Source organism: Eimeria necatrix, genomic scaffold (assembly GCF_000499385.1).
Source record: "Eimeria necatrix Houghton genomic scaffold, Enh_scaff25, whole genome shotgun sequence".
In the NCBI taxonomy this organism is placed as follows: Eukaryota; Apicomplexa; class Conoidasida; order Eucoccidiorida; family Eimeriidae; genus Eimeria; species Eimeria necatrix.
The window spans coordinates 76,133-95,413 of NW_013655219.1; the positions used below are offsets into that span (position 1 = coordinate 76,133).

The window sequence follows — 19,281 nt, forward strand, 5'->3', positions numbered from 1 at the left end:
GCCTCCCAATTTTGCACTATACAAAAGGAAGCATCGCACGTTATTTCAAATTCCTCACCCCACAACAGAACATACTGGAGCAAATAGAGACTTCGTCCCCTTCAGTCCTTTTGTGGACAGACAGACGCCCAAAGAAAGACGCTCAATAATCCATTAGGGACAGTGGGGCACAATGTCGATGGGGGAAGGACAAATAAGTGCAAACGCAAACATACGTTAGTGAAGGCATAAGGATCAAGCGATTAAAAGACAGACACCAAACACAGCAGCACAGAGAATACGGGGACACGCGAACGCATGGCCATATGAGAAAGCTGCCGTTGGGGAATTCACAGTAGAGCAATTGCCGCCTGAAGTAGTTGCGCATCAACATCGTGTGCTCCAGGTGGTGTCCGTCTCAACTTCTCCTGTGCGAGGCTCAAGGCTGACATTTTGTAGTTCCGCGCGTTGGCTCTGCCGTCTTCTTCATTATTTTTCATATCGCTGAAAAGCTCCCAGACCTGACTGTCTTTCCAGTTCGCTTCTAGTTCCTTTAAATACTGGATATCGTGGTGAGGAGCTTCTCTCATATCATTTACAGATTTGGAAAAAACGCGCAGAAAGTCACCTACTACCCCCAGGATTCCAAATTCGTCATACAATATTTGAGCCCTCTCTAACACGTCCTGTGAGCACCCGTAAGTGCTCAGGAACTCCTGCCACACTGCCGCCTCGGGATTAACAGACTTCGGCCCCACACTGGACCGAGCTAGCATATGGCCAACTGTTGTTTCGAAGTAATCTAGCATCTTGAAGGGGACCTCCCGGTCATCCAAAAACTGTATGACAGTACCGCCAAGAAAGCTAGCTAGTTTATTAGCCGCATTTTTGGCGACATATTTTTGCTGGTTTGTCTTCTCCCGCTCGTCTTCTAATGCTTCGGCAATCAGTGTAATCTCGTTAAGGCCGCCTACATAATTGCTGAGACGTTTTAAGAAAAACGAGAATTTTACAGGCGTTGAGTCCAAATCTTCAACGGATGCCGCTGCAGTATTCCGAGAGCCTGCAGTGCCAGAAGGCTCCAAGGCAGGATCCACACTTGCAGCTCCGGAAAAGGCTCGTCTTCGCTCCTCCAGATCCATAATACGAGTTGTAGCCGCTTCTAGCAGCGACAGCATGAGAGCTTCCCTTACCGTATGCACTGCTTGCTCGTGGGGCTCCGCATTCTCTCCTGGTGCCACTGAACGTACTAAGTCTACGAGGTGGTTGATGTATGACGCAATGTCCCTCTCTTGCGAGGTCCTGAGAGGCTCGTACGTGTACTGTTCAACAAAAGCACGCTCCACAGACGGACTTATACTTTCGACAAATTTATTAAAGGCCATCACCGGCGTCAACGGACTCTCCTGCAAGCCGAGATCTGGCTGGTTTCTCTCTCCTGCCTCTTCAACACCAGAATTTCCACCATCAGTATCAAGCATTGCATCATCTGCTCGGGAAACAACGTCAGGGACAACGGAGACCTCCACTGCAAGCTCTTCTCCCTTGGAAGATAAGTCCAAAGAAGACGCTTCCGAACTTTTTGCACCCCATAACGTTTCCCCAGTCCTAGCCTCTCCCCCATCGGTTGTACTGTGTTGAAAATAGTATTCAGGCGGTAGAGGGCTCTTCACTGAAGCCGGAGAAGACGTCTCCTGCTGCTGGGCATCAGACGGCTCCAGTTGCTCTTGAGCTGGCTCGGGCTCCTGTTCTTGTGGGCTCTGGAAATCTGGCGGTTGCTCCTCCGTCAACGACTGAAGCGACTCAGCATTAGCCTCGTTTTCACCAAGCTGCTGGCTTTCCTGTGGCTGCAGAGGATCAAGCTCTTTCTCGTGGTCCTGAACCTGCGAAGACTCAGGCTGCTGCTCGTCTTCCTCAGGCTGTCCTGGGTCCTGCTCTTGCAATGGTGCACTGATTTCCTCTTGCTCTTTAACCTCCTGAGCTTCCAAAGGCTCAAGATGTTGCTGGTAATCCTGGAACTGCTGAAGCTCTTGAGCTTGCAGGGGACGCTCCAGTTCGTCTGATGCACCGTTTTCGATAGAGAGGTCCCGGTTTGGCGTGTTCGCCCCTCCAAGAAATTTAGGCTCCTTGCGCCAGAATTTCCCCTTTAACCTCGGTGTGCCGCCAATCCATCCAGAAGACACGAGAAGAAACCCAGCGATGAAGCTTGCAAGGGCAGCCACAGCGAAAATTCGCCGAGATTTTCCGGGATGCCCATTTCCACGGTCAGCCGAGGGGCTCGAGCCGCTTCTCCACACGTGGCCATAATCTGACTCGGAATTCTTCTGCCTGGGAGCCTCATCAAAGTCTTTTCTTGGGGTTTGGGGCCTCGCCTCTGTCATTTTCGGGCTGTCCGACGTGGGCGCAGGGCCAGGGAGAGCACTCGGTCTGTAATGCTTTCCACTCATTGCATTTTAACTATATTGTTCAGACGTATGGGCAATGCATGGCGAGTTGGAGCTGTGTCCACTGTCACACGTCAAACTGCAGAACTTCAGTTGACAGACAGAAGCAACGACAGGCAAAGGTCTACTTCGAATTTACGTGGTAAGGGAGGCATGCATTGTAGCTGACTACAAAATGCAAAACCATTGTATATATGAGCTGATGGAAGATAACGAAGTTGATGTATGGACGCTCTTAAGTGTAAACATAGAGGCTGCTTCTGGGGGGGAGAGCGGCTCAATACGAGCGATGCTTGAGGACTACAGGGTATGTACACCGTGAATATTTTCGGATGCTTTTATGCAAACCATGTTTATTAAAAAATCAGGCATTTTGTTTCACTCAATTGTGTAAGCTTCCGGGATTTTTAGTCACTAAGCGCCTCCGTTCGTTTCCGTCTTGCTTCGAACAATACTGTGAGGCGGGCACTTGCTTCGCTCCCGACATATCATGAAACTGTATTTATAGACGATTAATTACTTGCTTCCGTCATTTATTGTAGTAAAAGCGTGTAAAGCTTGCACCCTCTTGCTCAAAACCTCAAGTGCAGAACTAAATTGCAGAGTATTTCGTGACTCAACCCTATGGCGCCCGACGTAGCTTTCGCTGAATACAAATATTTTGGGATAGTAAGCTCATACAAACGGCAATTTTAAGGGAAAGCTGCATGAATTTTTATCCCAATATGGGAAGCAACTGGGCGATAGTGGCATTTCTTCTTTTCATTGGAAAATATATCTCCTTCCGTAAATGTGGAGCAGCTTTCCCTGAAGTTGAAATTTGACTTGTAAATCACACGCAATACAAGCATTAAGGCAAGCATAAAGAATTCCTCAGGTAACTGCTTCTGCTTCATCTATGTGCTGCCCAAGGTCCTAGGGTAGCGGCTCAGAAATCCATGGGTAGACAACAGTGCAAGCTAGTGGTGCTCGAGGAAGGATTGCTTCGAGAAGGACACTGCAGAAAATGCACGGATTCAGGCGGTTTAGGGCGATAAGCTCGTACTCACGAGATTTTGCAGCGGTAGCTGGACGAATTGCCATAAGAAGAACGTAAACCAACAGGCCATTGGTATTACTGAACTTCACTATTATGGCATATAGTCCATTAGCGTTGCTCATTCCTATGCGTACCGCCTTCCGCAGTTAGAAAGCTTGTTTCAGTTTGGGCTTCGTCTAGTTTAGCCGAAAATGCCATGTGCGCACGCTTGATTGATCTACAGTGCACTCCTACTCGAAATTCTCCCTGTGCAGTTTCCTCGGTTTGTTTCCGCTCGAGATTTGGGTAATCTTTTGTAAGAAATTAAGTACTTCGGGAACATAATCGAGGCGTAAAATGTCACGACCACTTACCTGTGGCCTTCAAGGCACCGGTAAGTGGCCGTGGTACCTTGAGCTACTATTGGTTTCACATGAGATGCATACCATAAAGATTCCAGGCATCTAAAGAACAACTCTATGCACGTCCGTCGAATGTCCAGTGATAGGAGTGACCTAATTGCTGTTTGCACAACCGCCTCAGAGGACAATTCTTCGTCTAGACAGTCACCACGCTACAAATTACAGTTTGCACCTCAGGGCAGGTGATCTGCTTATTTTTTGGTGCACATCCATCATACTTCAAACTGCATATGCCACTCGCATCGCTCTGATGTGCGCAACAAATGACTGCTTAATGCTGAAATATTGTAAAGAGTCGTTTGCGTCAGGCTTTCACTGCATCAAAATCTATTAAGCGGTTGTGACGCCGCCAGCGGCGCCCAACACCCGTAAAATCCCAATTTTGCTCATTCGCTTCGGCTGTCTCTGTGGACTTTTCCCCTACTGCTTGTGCATCGCCAGTATTTGACGTTACACCCAGTTTGTCTGCGCCTCTGCTGCCCACAGGCTTCCTAACGTGCTGTTGTCTAAGAATGCGCAGCAGTTTTTGCTCCACGTGCTGTTCACTCTCAGAACCTTTTGGAGTATCTACAAGAGTTGAGGTGCCGCGTTCTTCACTCTGCACCAAACCAGTTGAAACCCTCCGTGACGTGCCCGCAAAATCAAGATGCAAAAGGCGTTCATTTGTTTCACGCTGCAGCATCCGCAGAGTCACGTGTGCCTTCAGCACAGACTGAAGTCCTCCGGGTCTCCAAGGAGCGAAGTACGCATCGTGCCACTTGTAGTACAATCTGAACAAATACAAGCCAACAGACGCAGGGTGACAGCTCATGAAGCTCAACAGACGTGTTTTCATATAAGCTGGTGAGAGGGTTTCACAGAGCGAATAAACTATCAAAAATGAAGCAGCGGGCCGTTCTGGGTGTGAAACGTGCAACTTTTGCGTGTCCCTACGTGTGCACTGTACATCCTCACTAAAATAGTATATCCTAACGAAATCTGGGAAGACCTCAAAGAATCAAGAAAACATGAAACTTAACGTATGCAAAACATCTGCGTACTTGCGCGTAGCCCGCCTAAAGAGAGAACGAGGGACGAGTAGCTGTTCTTTTGTTTCGTCATCGAAAGCTTCTAACTCAACCCCTGCGGACTTCAGAAATTCTGCTCTTTGTGCTCGAACTCTCCTGGAGCACACAACACCTGCGTATTCAAGGATTTGCTGTTTCCTGCTATCCCACCTCTCTTTACGGCGTTGTAGTTGCTGTCTAAATCTGAGATACACCTCGTCTATTTCGTCCCACGACGTCCCATAGACGCCTAAATGTTTCCACAATTGCTCAAGGCGAATTTTGTTTACACGCAACTGTAGTTCGTTGATGCGCGCGGAGTGATTTGAAACGTCCTCCACACCATCTGATGGGGCATGTCGAACACTAGTTGCATCTTTGTCCACTTTCTCAGCATGCTTGGACCCTGAAACAGCTTGAACGGGCCCGACAGCGTCAGTTGATGTGCAAGTAAAGGGCTGAAGCCTGTGGTTGTGCAAAAGCGGATTTGGCCAAAGAACATTGGGCTCAGGGTACTGCAACCACCTTTCACCTGGGTCTGTCTGTGAAACCGCCTCTGAACACCACCTAGAACGCTCAGAATACACATTATCGCGGATATGTGTTGAGTGGTTACTTCCAAGCAATAGATTCACAACCTCCTTGACTTGGGAAGCCTCCAACGTTTCGGGGTCCACCGAGAAGGGGAAGGGATTTGGATTAGTGAAAACGAACTCGTGGAGAGCTGGCGGGCAATCGCTGAGATCACCAGCAGATACTTCGTCCAACAAAAAACTAGACGGAGCCTCAGTTGGACCCTCAGTGTCATTAGGATGCGCTGATTCTTGACTTGCAGCGTGTGTGCTGGATGCTGGCTCCCGCTGCTCCTCCACTGACTCGGCTCCAGCCTCATCCGTCACTTTCTCCTGGGTAGAAAAAAGCCTCATCCCTACCCCAGTACAGGAGGTTTCAGAAACATAGAGTCCTCTATTGAGAAGAAAAGACACCAGGTTGCATGCGACGAATGGGCTCCTCGGACTGTGCAACCGTGCAAATGAATTGCACAGGGGTGGGATCAACTGCCTCCTTAGTGATCCAACACGAATAGGGAGGCCTCCTATTCGCGTGCCCATGCTTACTGTTGGGGCTCAAGATCAAAAGGTGCAGACAAAGCATGTAAATAAGGCTCCTGGGCTCCGACTGAAGTCAACGTGGAGTAAGGCACAAGAGACTCGAAACTCGCATGGATCATGTAGCTGCGGCAGCTACACAATTACTGAGTTACTTCAAAAGTTTATTGCCGGGAAAGTATGAACTTGTAAAGACTGCAGCCCTTGCGTGACAGAGCAACGACAAGATTGGCGCTCGATGCACAGCAACGCGGTGCGCTCGAGTGCAAGATCAATCCAGATACTCTTAATAACTCCCAGATTACTTAATGCCGTGCTCTGCATTGAGAGTTAAAGGCATTTTGTTGGTAGCGGCCAAAATGACTTCGGCTTCTTTGGATGAGCGCCCGTTATGTCACATGCATGCTGCGCGTGGAGTGAGGTTTCGCTAGTAATGAGAGGAAACCCTCCCTTGAACATGTCTCAATAAAGATTAATAATCTACAACGCAGGAATGCTTGGGGGCGCTGAGGAAGTCTCCAGTTATCGAGCTAGGTGACGAAGCCAGGCTGCACTGTAAGGTTCTACAACTTTTGCTACACTTAACTCTTACGTGTAGTAGTATGGGTTGTGCTGCTCATAGATATTTAATGTGGCGCTTGGCTTCGTAGTGAGGCTGTAGCATCGCCTAAACAGGAGTATGTACGAACCAAACTGTAGATGGGAGCGCAGAGCGGTCATGGCGACTGCCTGAAGGACCCCGTTGACAAATACCAGGAAGAGAGTTGTTAACTGCAATTCTATACAATAAATAATTTCTTTTCAATATTCCAGACCTTGCCACTAGCAGCGTCAGCAAGAATATGGGGATGGTGGGCAGCCGACGGCCACTTCACTGAGCAACTGACCAGAAAGGCGTTACAGGAAATGGTGATCGCCTAAACAAAAGAGCGTGAAACAGTGTAAACAAGGGGATTTGGTTAGCCCATTGAGCGCTCGGCCATCGACTTTAGCTAAGCGCTCACAAAAGGAATAGTCCCAAAGGCACTTTTCATCCAGTCTTTGGGCAGCAAGACATGGAAGGATTGCAAAAGCAGTTTTAGCCCTCACCAGGCGAAAAATACCTGAAGTGTTTTGCAGTGGCTGTCTCTTCGGCCCAGTGAAAACTTAGGTGGGAGGTCAATGGCACATGGAGAACCAAGACATATCCCAGGCAGAAAGCCAGCAACTAAACTTTGGGAGACCAGAACGCTTTCTACATTATTGTTTTTGTGCACGCAGCACAGAGACTCTTCTGATGTTAGTTTCGAGGAAAGGTTCCTTTCCTTGCGGTAACAGAGCTTGCGCGTCAAGAACAGCTGGTGTGCTGTCGCCGAATTCAAACCACTACGGGTAGGCCTTCAGTGATGTATTTGGGTTTCAATCCTCTCATATTAGGAAGGTTGACTTGAGGCTTAGTTTGGGTCCACGATTTTGCGAGACACCCCATAAAGCCAATGTTGCCAGCCCTACACTTCCACGCGACCAACCACCACATGTTCACGCACATTATGCACTAAAACAGTCTTAAGGTTTAGTATCCTAAGCTTTTCTCTACCCGCCGCCAGCTTGTAAAAGGCCTGTGCACGATAGTACTTGCTAGCATGACGCGGCCGAGACATCACCTACGAAGAACCCAAATTTATATTGAGCGCCGTAGGGCAGCACGGTGACAACCATGTCGGTGACTGCAGGTACTAAAAATCCACCCTTTCGGCGGGTCGAATCACCCAGGCACAGTGTCATGCCAACCACTACTATTTTCGATATCGTGACGTACGGACAGTGCCCCTGCGACTTTGCATTCATTACACGCACGCACTTCAGAGTAAGTAAACATACGGAAGCGCGTACTGTAGGAGCGCAGTGGGAGCAGTAGCAAAATGTGGCTACGCTACTTGAGTGGGCACGAAGCGGCAAATTGACAAGTACGGAAAATAAGTCTATGCTGGTCGCCCTTCCTCGTTACCCCACGCGACAGAGGTCGGCTGCCTTGGCTGCTCCAGCCTTCCATGCTGCATTTCATTCTAAAATGTGTGACAGGCGTTTCATGCCCGCTTACGCTCGTCGGCGCATTGCCTGTGCAATGCTTTCGAGCAGCTGTTGCCGCTCTGCCTGGACGCGGCGCTGCTCTTGCTGCCGCTCCTGCACACTAACGAACAAGGAATACTGCAGAGGCGTTTGTGGTAGCAACTCCAGTAGCCTGCAGAGCTCATCAGACACTCTGCCTGCCGGGTCTCTCGGCAAGTCATCCACAGCCGTTAGTGTACCTTTCTGGCGGCTAGGTCTGTCATCCTCATGAGCCGGCTCAGTGCGCCTTTCTACCTGGCGTTGCGTTTCTGCGGTCTCACGCATCCTCTGAACTGCAGAGGCATCCCAATGCGAGAGAAGGTCTGCTATTAGTACGTCATTAACGGCGATGCCACAGAGCAGTCGGCCCCATTTGCTGTGGGCCAGGCCCTGAAGAACATGGTCAGGGAGGCGGCACCTCATGGACTGCGGCAGGCGTAGGGTTGGGCTGCTCGGGTACCGCGAAAAGTGCTGCCCTATGAAATCGCCAGGGAGAGCAGCATTGGTCATTTGTGTCATTTGCTGATGTTGCAGCAGATCTCGCCACGCGTACTGTTGGAGTTCCTGCTGCAAGTGGTCGTCTTCTGCAATCAATGTATCTGTTCGGGCGAAGGTGTGCAGATGCCGCGAAATGCAGTAGGCAGGGATCCAAGGGGAAGCCAAAGGGCATTTCGGTGAAATCACATCAATTGCAGATGAGCCTCCAACTTGCTGAGTGAACAGCTGAGGGACCCCAGGATCGAAGTTCCTTGCGTTCCTCGGCAAGTTTTGGCGGCCACTATAGTGACGGCTTGGATTTTCTACTGAGGTTAAATCATTTGCAGAGCTACTCGTAGGAGCTTCTGAGCCAGAGCAGGACACCTTTGTGGGCTGGTGGCACGGTTCAAGCGCTTTGTGGTCCCCTACTGGTAGCAACAGCACCTCATGTGTCAGAAACAGGGCCTCCGCCAGCTCGTCCACGATGGCCTGCGGGATAGAGCAGGCATGCCTAACTGCATCACCACATTGATTTTCTGCTCGATAATTTCTGAGCTGTGACTTAAGCGCCTCCAGCAAGGCTTGGACACCGTCAGTATGCGGGTACAAAACCCCCGTATAGTCCCCTCCAGGCACTGGACACACTGGTTGATCTCCCACAGTACATGCATGGACATCACAGTGATGCTGCAGTACGACTTTGCAACAACACAGCACAGCTGGAGCCAGTGCAGGGTTTGATACTTTCCAGAATTCACTCTTGATCTCTCCTGTCCCGCCCGTAGACAATCCGCCGGGTGACTCATTCGCTTCCAAAGGAGGAGATGCATACGCTTCCTCAGGCCCTACAGCCGGCTTGTTAAGAACAGCGTCGTTTGCACGCCTTGTGGAGTTGAATACACTTTGTAGATGCGGTCTTCGTGCCACTTCCATAGCGGTTTTTAGAGCTTCTTGAGGGGAGCGAGCCACAGAGACACTCAGTGGCAAAGTGGTTCTTTGCATGTCTAAGATACCGGTTGTACAAGGCCTGCTAATTGTGAAGGGACGCAATAAGCTCAAGACCTGAGCATCTGTCAGCACTCCGTCACGCCACATCTGAACCGCCATCAGTACGTCATGCAGAAGAACACTGCCTTCGTCTCTTAATTGCAAGAGGCTTCTTCCAGGCGTCGCATAGCTCAAGGCTTCCACAGCCTCAACAGCGTAGCGGAAAATCGCACGGCTCCTCGATGTAGAGAAGGGTAGCGCGGAAATTTCCGTTACTGCTGTAAAGCCCGACTCCTCAGGTTCTGTCTCCAGCAACTCTCTGGCAGCTGATGCGCTGTCAAATCTTTGGTGTTTTTCGTCTTCTGGTAAGTAGCCGCCATTGGAAGAAACCTTGCCGTTAGGGTCCGAAGATAGGAGGGACTGGGAATGCTCCGAGCCTGCCAACGACAGCACATAGCTGTTTTGATCCGTTTCTCCCTCTGTAGTTGCTCGTTGCTCATCCTGGAGGTCCCTTGCTTTCCCTGACTCTGTGGGGTGACCCTCTGCGGTTCCGTTTAGGTACGCATCAAGATTTCGGCTAGCTAGAAGCACCTGAACGACAGGCTCAGGGTCGTAGGCCTCCGTGATAAACGCAGGCCTGTGAATGCCGAAGGCTCCCGAGTCACAGAAAGCAAACGAAGCAAGCCTTCGCGGCCAGAGTCCGCTGAATTTCATTGCCGCCAAGCCTAGCCTCAAAGCGCCCAAAAGCGCGCCAGCTACCTCTTCGCATGGCACCAAGTGGTTCTCAAAGGAAACTCGACGCAGCAGATGCAGCTGCTGGCTGCGCTGCAGCTTTAGCGCAGCACGGAATAGTAACTCCCGCTGCAAAGTCTGCTGCAGCTGCGCTTGTAGCAGCAATACCGAAATCCTTTGTGGCAAGACCCGCTTTTCGTTCAAATTTGCGTGCAGATGTTTTAGTAGAACATGTACGGCCCCATGACCGGATGGCTTATAAGTAGCTATGCTGCCTTTACCACTTGCGGTACTGCAGAGATATTCGCGGGAAAATCGATGAGTATGGAAGGACAGGAGGGCAGCCAGAGCCTCCGAGGGCTCACTAGCTTGCGAGAACTTGCCCAGCTCAACACCGAAAGCTCTAAACGTTTTCTGGTCCTCCTTCCTCTTGAACCGCTGCCGCCTTGCCAATTGTGAGTACAGGCGGCAGCGGTTCTGCAATTTCAGCCTTAGCACTGGGTCATTTAGTGTTAAGGGCCTGCAGGTGAGACGGCCGCTGGTAGTTAGCGCAGAAAGGACAACGAGGGATCCCGGTGATTTTTCGGACATACTTATAGCGTGGCTGATGGGGGCTAAGCAGTTCCTGCAGAATGTAGTTCTGCTACTAGTGCTCCAGGCTGCTGCCAACGCCAGTGCGTTACTGCTCCCGCATAGGCTGCACCGGACAGTTCGCGTTGGTTGTTGATGGCCTTCGTGAGCGAGTGCTTGCCGTGTCTCCCCCGTTACTGGCAACTCAAAAAGACACGCCCCTGCATACCCATGGAAAGTGGCGGTGGCCGCATGCTCATCTACAGTCACCTGCAACGGTCTCTGTTGGGTCCAGGGCGAACCAATAGGAGTCTTAGATGGGATAGAGCTGCAACGCTCCCGGTTTTCAAGACCCCAGCTGACACGGGGAAACATTGAAACTTCTGCCTGCAGTCGCATGCAGACCCACTGCACACCATCGGCTGGGTAAAGATGCACAAGTTGTGCCTGGGTTTGCCCACCTGCATTTGGATTATGTATGACAAGTGAACTCATTGCCTGTATTCACACTATCAGTGAGATACTCACTTGCCACGAAACCTCTACTACCTCTCTGTTTATGACTGTTGGAAGACAGCTCTGCTTTACGGCCTCTAGTGGCGAGGCTTCAAAATAAGGCCGTTTGCTGTGCAGGCGCGGATGGTCCTTCTGCCTGGTAGCTGGGACCCCCGAATCCCCGAAGTGGATGCTTTGGGAACGTTCCTCTCGGCTTGAAGTGCTAAAGGGCTCCATAGGATCGTGAGGGCAGAAAGCAGGGTGTACTCGAAGCGCGCTGCAGACCACGTCGTCGCTTTTCCAAGAAAACGCAGCAAGGAGGTCGTGAGTGCAGGAAGGGTCATGATGTGCCGCGCATGCTGCAGAAGTGAAGGCAACCTTGCGGGCATTATCACTAGATAGACGAGTAGCCCTCATGGGCTCCAGGTGTTCTGCTTGAGCCCACTTGTCGGTGCTGCTGTGCCACAGTAAACTGCGATATCTGGAACCCATCTGTAAAGAAAACAACGCAAGCCGAGTTTGCGGCTGCTCAGATTAGCCTGCCGTGAGCAGCTAGACTACTACTCGTGCAGTGCCTGACAGCTACTGCTTATGCTCTTGCACCTGGGGAAAAAACCTTAATACCACCTCTAGGGGTCTTCACAAGATGCCGCGAAATGCGGAGCTCACCTTGCGGACTGTGGGGAGGCCAACGACTGTGAGAGGCTCATGCATCGCCCTCACATCAAAGAGATAAATGGACTCTGTAGCATCGTGGACTGCGGCAAGGAGGAAGGGATGGACTGGGTGAGGAGCCAAAGCAGTGAATGTTGTGTGGTAGGTCGAATTGGCTGTACATGGCGCATACAGCGTCTCGGCAATGCACTGCAGAGTGCTACTGTGCGTCGGTGCATGCAGCGCGGGGAAAAGCCTTGTCATCCCCTTTGCCTGAATCCAGCCAACATTCCACAAAATCCAACTTCAGTGAAGCCTCGACTTCCGCACACTAGAAGACATAGATCCTAAATCTCAAAAAATGGCAGCCGCAGTGGTATCCTTGTCTTATTTCATCAGAACGCAATTAGCATCCAGTGCAACACCAACGGCAAGCGCGCCGTAGCAATATACAGAGTTGCAACAGAGGCAGCTGCATGTGATGACTCCAAAAATGGGAGATGCTTTTGAAGTGTGTAATGACGCTTTTAAAGCCAACCCTGAGGTCCAAAGCCCAGAGATTTTCGCTCCCCAAAAGAAGAGTTTGGCGTTGGTGGGGTAAATAACAGAGGGTCTGGAAGGCTTCCGCAGCTGGGTCAGCAAGAACAGCGCGGTGTCTGTATCGCATAGACGGCCGAGACGCCCGCTTGATGTTTCGAGTGACCACAGAGAGAGAAACGGGCGCGGGCACTTCCATCTACAGAATTCCAAATAGCACAGGCTCAACCAGCAAATATATTGGCACCAAAGCAACCAATATCAAGCAAATATTTAAGCTGAAACAGCAGGGGAAACTCTCAAAACAGAACAGCTGCCGCTGCATCCGTATGTCGCGACGTTCCTAAGCGCCTTCACGCAATCAATGATGAAACTCGGGTTTAGTTGGTGACGGAAAGGTACTCGCCTACTTGGATAGTCAGTGCTGACGTACTCGCGCCTCCTCGGCTTTCCAGAGACTCACGTACTGCGAGCTGTAGAGCAGTGCAGCTTCACCAACATCCGCAGGGCTCACGGCAATGTTGATTACTGTTGGATGGGCTGGAATTTGCTTGGGGACCCCAAAACGTAGGACTCCAGCTTCTTTGTCTTTGTGTCGAGCCCGACCTCCCTCCTGGCGTGGCACCCGGTAGCCATAAGGCGCGTCATGCAGCACTTCCACTTTCAGCTGCCGCCTTAAGCCTCCATCCTGAAGCCAACCAAGTATATCCGTCTCAGATTGGGTCCCCTGTACTCCTTGCTGCCTGCGCGCTGCTACTTTGAGCGCCTCCGTAGCTTCTGCGGGATCGAAGTCATCCTCGTCGTACCTTAGCCTCGCTACGTACAAACCCCTAGAGTTCCTGGCATAGACAAGCTTAATAAAAGGGTGCTTGTCATCTGTGCGCACCTCCAATACCCTCTCAGATACAACGGACTCTTTGGGCTTGATGGTGTCCACGAGGTCGGGAGCGTGACGGGCATCTCCGCGTGCGTATATATTTCGTGCTGATCCCACTTTATCCGCTTCGTCCCCCATGGGACACCAGCAGCAAAAGCAACAGCAACAGCTGCTGCTGCTGTTTTGCTTCTCGCAGCTAGCAGTGCCGTCACCACGCAGACGCTGGCCTTCCCCCCGAGTCCACTGAAATACGTTGGGATGCAACTCCGCAAGCCGACGGCCTTCAAGACCCAGCGAGCATCCAGCTACTTGCATAGACGTCTCCCATTCAGAAAGGCCAAAGCTGTCACTACTACACCCCTCTTCCAAGGACTGATCACTGCCGCTGCTGCTGCTTCGGCTGTTGCTGCTACTGCTGCTAATGCCTTGCCTCACTCTTTTTTTTCCTCTTTCGCGGCTCTCAGTGTCCGATCCACGTCCCCCTCTGTACTGTTGGCTCCTGATATTGCGGGGGAGCCCTCGCGTATAAACAACATCGCCCACTTTATGGGATATCGCTACCAACTCGAGCGCGCTGTGTGCTGCACCACATGGCAGCACAAGGACCGGAGTACGTCTTCCATGCTTAGCTACCTCTTGTAGTGCGCCGTACGGAACATATTCTTCAAGCACTGTAACACGCCTGCTTCTTGCTGCTGCTGCTGCAGCTGCTGCCTTTTTGCCATCGCCGCGCAGGCTGTAGGGGTCGGGGTCTGTGGGAAGCTTTCCACTGCAGCAGCAGCAACTTGGCTGCAGGCAAAGACAAAGAGGGTGATCCGATAGCAGCTGGTCAAAATAGCAAACTCCTACCGCGTTCACCACCTCCACCTCGAGCAGGGGATTGAATGTTTTCTTAGAAATGCGCCCAAGTGGGAGAGACCTATCGTGCAGCTTGAAGCCCCCCAAGTAACAAGTCAACAGAGAACTAGGCTCAGGGCTTCTGCCTCGATACACTATACTGCACCCGCTGGTGCTGCCGCAACCCAACAAGGAACCCGAACGAAATGAACGGTCCCAAAATGGGGTGTAGGTACACTCCGACGGGAGGCCATTGGGGCAAAGGTGAGACCCGTGTGGCAGCAACCTGACTGCTTCACCGTTCCACACCTTCGTTACCTCCGACATCAGATCTCATAGGGTATTTAGATGGTATGCAAGTTCATGGGGACGGAAATGGCTCGTCATCCACGAAGAAACACTGCAGGTGGCAACTGTCGAGCTCAAAAATTACAGTTCATATATCCACATACGGACAAGCCAAAACTGAAAAATACGGGCAAAAATAGTGGTTTCCCCCAACTACTATTTTGTTGGCGTGCAGGAGAGACCCCTGGACCTTACGTCTCAACGTGCTGAGTTTTCCTTGGCTCCATGTAACAGATCATGCACTGTAATGCTTTATGTAGACTAAATTTATGTAGTTCCCCATAAAGCAAGATCAGAGTGCATCTAAGTACAACCTGCATTAACGGGGGGCCTTCGTTGTTGGGGGGCCCTGAGAAGCCCCAAACTCCGCCTGTCTTATATCTGTGCCAGCGTCGTTGCTCCGGTTTGTTGGGACTAAAGACTGTTGTCTATGCATAAAATCATTCGGATGCAAGCAAGCTGAAGGGCTATAATGTTTGCCCCTGTGGCGCTAACGGCGCCTCAGTAGGAGTGGTCCGTGAAGCCCATTAAGGCAGCGATGTCTCGTTTTCATCTGCACTACATGCGCCATATATATACTTTCTCTTCAGCCCTAGAGATCCATAAGCTCCCCACGCGCCCCATTGTTTGGTATCCCTTGCAAATTCACCTGTGTGGAGAGAAAGGAACATGACACACTCAAAAAAGTGTCCAGGCAGCATCACGTGTATCCATGGGAAGAAGATATGTTGCGTCCGACAGAATGACAATGGGAAGCACAACAGTGGAGACGGAAGCAGCAAAAGCAAGCGAAACCTTCTTAACAGCAACAGCTGTAACCGTGGTTTCACAGAAAACACTGCCAGCTGTGATTGTGAGGCCAACCGTCATGCGAGGTCTCCACTTGAACGTCAATACAAACCAAAGAAAAAGCAACGTGCCTTTGACTGGAGCAAGGTGCAGCTGCAGCGGGTGCTGCTTAAAATTGCGTACAATGGAGAAGCATATGCTGTGAGCGAGCGGTAGCGAGTGCCGGCGTAACGCCAGTAGCTGCTGTTGTAGGTACTCAAAGATAAGCAGGTTGGAAAGGGACAGAAGCGGAATGACATATGATTTCTTTGCGCGACTTTGGCGTTACTGACTTTTGTCTGTCTGTTATTTCGGGTATTTCGCTGTGTTTATCTCCTTTGCCGCAGGGCCTGGCAGCGCAGGCCGAGGATTCAGGCATTCCCACAGTCGAAGACACCCTGTTTAGGTGTATGGAAAGGGCGTGTCTCATCCCCAACAGACACGCTTGGTGAGGTTCGTGCTGTGGTGACACCGGGCGGTCTTGGCGCTGGTCAGCGTGTTGCCACTTCTGTCCGCACTTGTGCGTTCCTGTTTACTGGTTGCATTTCTAGTACTCGCATGTGGCTGCACTTAAGAATCCTCACTAGGCTGAGGCAGACAAAGCCACGTTGTGGTGCGTGATTTTGCGAGAATGATAGCTCGAAGCCGCAGTTCGCTTGTTACTTACGGGGTGAAGCATGGCGGTGTTTGTTTTCATAAGTGCACACGAAGCTATTTAAGGGATCATTTTTTGCTGCGTTCTTCGCTGCCCTGACTCTTATTTTTCCAGTGAAGGATTTTTGGTCGTGTGCACTGTTTGCTGTCGACATTCGAGCCTGCATGAGCAGAAGCACCAGAACAGGAGGAGCTGAAAAATCATTTCGGCATTTCCTGAGTGTCAGCACACTAAAGGGACGCTGGGAACACTGTGTATGTACTCCCGTTACTGAGAAGCAGCTATCTTGAATCGTCACCTGTGCTGCAGCAACTTCTCGCGGTGCGGACGAACAGACAAGGGCGTGCATGCAGCGGGCAACTACGTTTCCCTTGACATGCGCGTTATGTGAGTGACCCTATCTCAAGCTTACATCACTACTCTAGATGGGAGATATACATACGAGGGATGCTTGCTCCCTCGTATGTATGGGGGGTGCCGTGTGCTTGTGTGTTGCGGGTGCAGACAAGGGGCAGATCAGCAAGACAGTGGTGGGCCATAGACAGCAAATGTGTGCAACTACGCAGGGCACGTAGGCTAGGCTGTTATCTTTATGTGGATTTACACGTGAGCAAAACAGCAAGTTGTGGAGGCTGGAGCTATGGAAAAACGTCAGTGACGGTTCTGGCTGGCTTGAGCCGCAGGTGGATGTACGGCATATATGCCTTTACTGAATCGACTTCTACCCCCAGATATCCGTGTCCTTGCTGCCACTCAGGTCCCTCCTACGTTCGATGCCAGGTAGGCTTCTGCTTACTTTCCTGGAGTCAGGGCCTTGCAGCACAGACTGCTAGATTTGTTGTTTGCCAACCTTCAAACTTGAAGCTGGTTAAACCTTGCTCTCACCGTACCAATCAGCTGCTCCTCTAAGGTAAAAGTAGCGGCCTTTGTTGTTGATTTCGCAGGTTTGACTGTCTATTTAGAGTGTATAAGTACTTCTTTAGCACCGTTGGATTGGATATCTCTAGGATGCGAGCCGCTGCCAAACAATTTGTGAGCGAGGATCACGCGTCGTTGCACCGTCGCTGCGTCTTGACTGCAGTGCAGTGCCACTGCAACACTGCATAATAGCTGTGGCGAACACTTATTTTTTCTGAGAGTTGCGTCTTTGTGGTTTCGCATATATCCTAACAGCACCGTCATGAGTATTAGAGCCAGCTGGTAAAAGTGGCGCAGCCAGAATTGAGTGCGTTCATGGCAGCATTGAGATGCACGTGCGTGTGTTTGACACTTTCTTGCAGCTAGGGATGCACAACTTTCTTCGTTTTTGCAAAGTTGACAAGAAGCAGGAGCGGAGTCTCTGGTCAGTCACTTTCGGGTCAGCTTAGTGCATTTCAAGGGTCTCTCCGAATGTATCGGTCTCCTGTCCAGAAAAGTGCTTCGTGAAATGAACGGGCAACATTCTTATGACTCACCTGCTCATTCTCTTTGAAACAGTCCTTGAGGATGCTTTTTGTATATCCTTCATCAGGCGTCGCGTTATTCGCTTCGATTTGGAGTTACAGGGAGATGGGTTCGGCGTAGCGACCATCGTAGGCGTGTCGTTTTTGTGGCACCAAGTATGGCTCTCCTATTTATTGGCTTACAGAATTGGCGCATAGCTGCCGTTCTGTTGCATATCCGTAGGGCAGCATAAAAGTTCTCAGCCATCCCCACACTGCTGCTTGCCCGAGACGAGACATTGCCACACTGATCGTGGGTCTGTTGCGCTGTAGGTCCGGTATATGATGGCAGCTTTGATGGAAGTGGGGCGTGGAGCGTGGCCTGCAGCATGTATCTCAACTCTTTTGAGGGAAGGCTTGGAGGTAGAAGCAGCAAAGATGGATGCTGCCGAGGAATCTGCATCCATGACTAGGACAGGAAGCACGGAAGTGGAAGAATTGAGACTAGCTAAGGAAAGTTGCTACACGGCGCTTCTCCCGGCGCCAGCAAGCAATCTCGTTCTCTACGATTGTTGTTTCGAAGGCCTTTACTTTTCTCGTGCCGGTGCAGTAAACCGCTTAATGCTAAAACAGGGTGGCACGGAAGCCTTGCATAGCCCAGCAAAGAAAGTGAGGGAGGCTGGCGCGGACCCACAAATTTCCATCGCTCATCCTGAGTCTGGTGGGAAACAGAACAGTGCTCTCGAAGATGAGGGCATACGTAACACGCAAACAGCCTGCAACACCAATTTGGAATTTGGCCCTCGCAGCACTGAAGAATCACGGACATTCCAGGTACTGTGCGTGGGCGTTGAACTCTAAGCTGCGACAGGACGGGGGATTGCGCAGTGGGGATCAGCGATGAATTCACGTTTCAGGCCTTACACTTGGTGAAATAGGGTGGTGCTTACTCTGCGACGTTGTTGTATTACTTAGGACGAGTATATGCGTTCCGCGCACCGCATGATGGTCCTTCGGTGTCTCTGTGAACACTCGTTCCCGCCATGGTGACACGGTGAAGCACTTTCTGGGAGTAGGGCATCGAGGCAGCGTTCCCATCACATTCTACCGCGAGCGGGCCTTCTTATTTGTTTTGTGCGGCTGTTGCACCACGGGTAGAAGACGATTAGGAGAGCACGCTGACGCAGCCCATGGAAGGACAACTGAATTCAAGTGAATTGCCATTTTTAGGTGAAGTACTGCAAGTGGTCAGCGCACACTATCTAGCGTAGGGTATATGATTCATGTTATTGCTTCCCTTGATATTTCTTGCTATGCTTCTTCCCAATGTTTCGAAAGTGCTATGATTTTACACTAAAGGGCGGCGGCTTTGTAGGTGTTATTTTATGGCGGTGACATATATCTGCCGCTGGCAGACTACACTGAAAAACATTAAACTGAAATACATATTTGCACACTATCGGTTTTGAAAGGGAAGGCACCTTTGCAAAGCAAAAGTTCGTCAGACGTAGACACGACCCTCAGCAAGTGGAGGGGTCGCAGTTGCAGCAGCTTCCCTCAACCAACCTCTTTGTAGTACTCAGTTACAGTAGCACTGGGCACGTAGAAGACCTTCGTGTTCGTGCTTTGTCAATCAAAATCATGGAGGGGCGCCGCTGAACTACACAAGTCTCGCTTGGTACACATTCTCGTTTCCGAGTAGTGTGGCTGCTTTTCCTAGGAAGTGGAACAAATATCTGCACTTAACAAAGCTCCCA

General features: G+C 50.8%; 4 protein-coding genes across 4 annotated transcripts; 1 reads left to right on the top strand and 3 right to left on the bottom strand.

Annotated features, from left to right (window-relative positions):
* Window positions 1-329: 329 nt before the first annotated feature.
* ENH_00035640 (hypothetical protein, conserved) lies at window positions 330-2,426 on the bottom strand (the record flags this gene model as incomplete). The annotated part of the gene is made up of 1 exon (XM_013585025.1): window positions 330-2,426. One exon carries the CDS (start codon window positions 2,424-2,426, stop codon window positions 330-332), a length of 2,097 nt encoding a protein of 698 aa, XP_013440479.1.
* A 1,741-nt stretch (window positions 2,427-4,167) lies between these two features.
* On the bottom strand, window positions 4,168-6,021 carry ENH_00035650 (Chromosome III, complete sequence, related; the record flags this gene model as incomplete). The annotated part of the gene is made up of 2 exons (XM_013585026.1): window positions 4,168-4,633; window positions 4,904-6,021. 2 exons carry the CDS (start codon window positions 6,019-6,021, stop codon window positions 4,168-4,170), a joined length of 1,584 nt encoding a protein of 527 aa, XP_013440480.1.
* Window positions 6,022-8,094: 2,073 nt separating this feature from the next.
* ENH_00035660 (hypothetical protein, conserved) lies at window positions 8,095-14,599 on the bottom strand (the record flags this gene model as incomplete). Its single annotated transcript, XM_013585027.1, has 5 exons — window positions 8,095-11,259; window positions 11,401-11,859; window positions 12,037-12,294; window positions 12,560-12,757; window positions 12,992-14,599. 5 exons carry the CDS (start codon window positions 14,597-14,599, stop codon window positions 8,095-8,097), a joined length of 5,688 nt encoding a protein of 1,895 aa, XP_013440481.1.
* A 763-nt stretch (window positions 14,600-15,362) lies between these two features.
* ENH_00035670 (tRNA pseudouridine synthase , related) lies at window positions 15,363-18,574 on the top strand (the record flags this gene model as incomplete). Its single annotated transcript, XM_013585028.1, has 10 exons — window positions 15,363-15,509; window positions 15,796-15,896; window positions 16,413-16,490; window positions 16,608-16,633; window positions 16,787-16,883; window positions 17,048-17,135; window positions 17,384-17,445; window positions 17,614-17,701; window positions 17,858-18,358; window positions 18,500-18,574. 10 exons carry the CDS (start codon window positions 15,363-15,365, stop codon window positions 18,572-18,574), a joined length of 1,263 nt encoding a protein of 420 aa, XP_013440482.1.
* Between the last annotated feature and the right edge of the window lie 707 nt (window positions 18,575-19,281).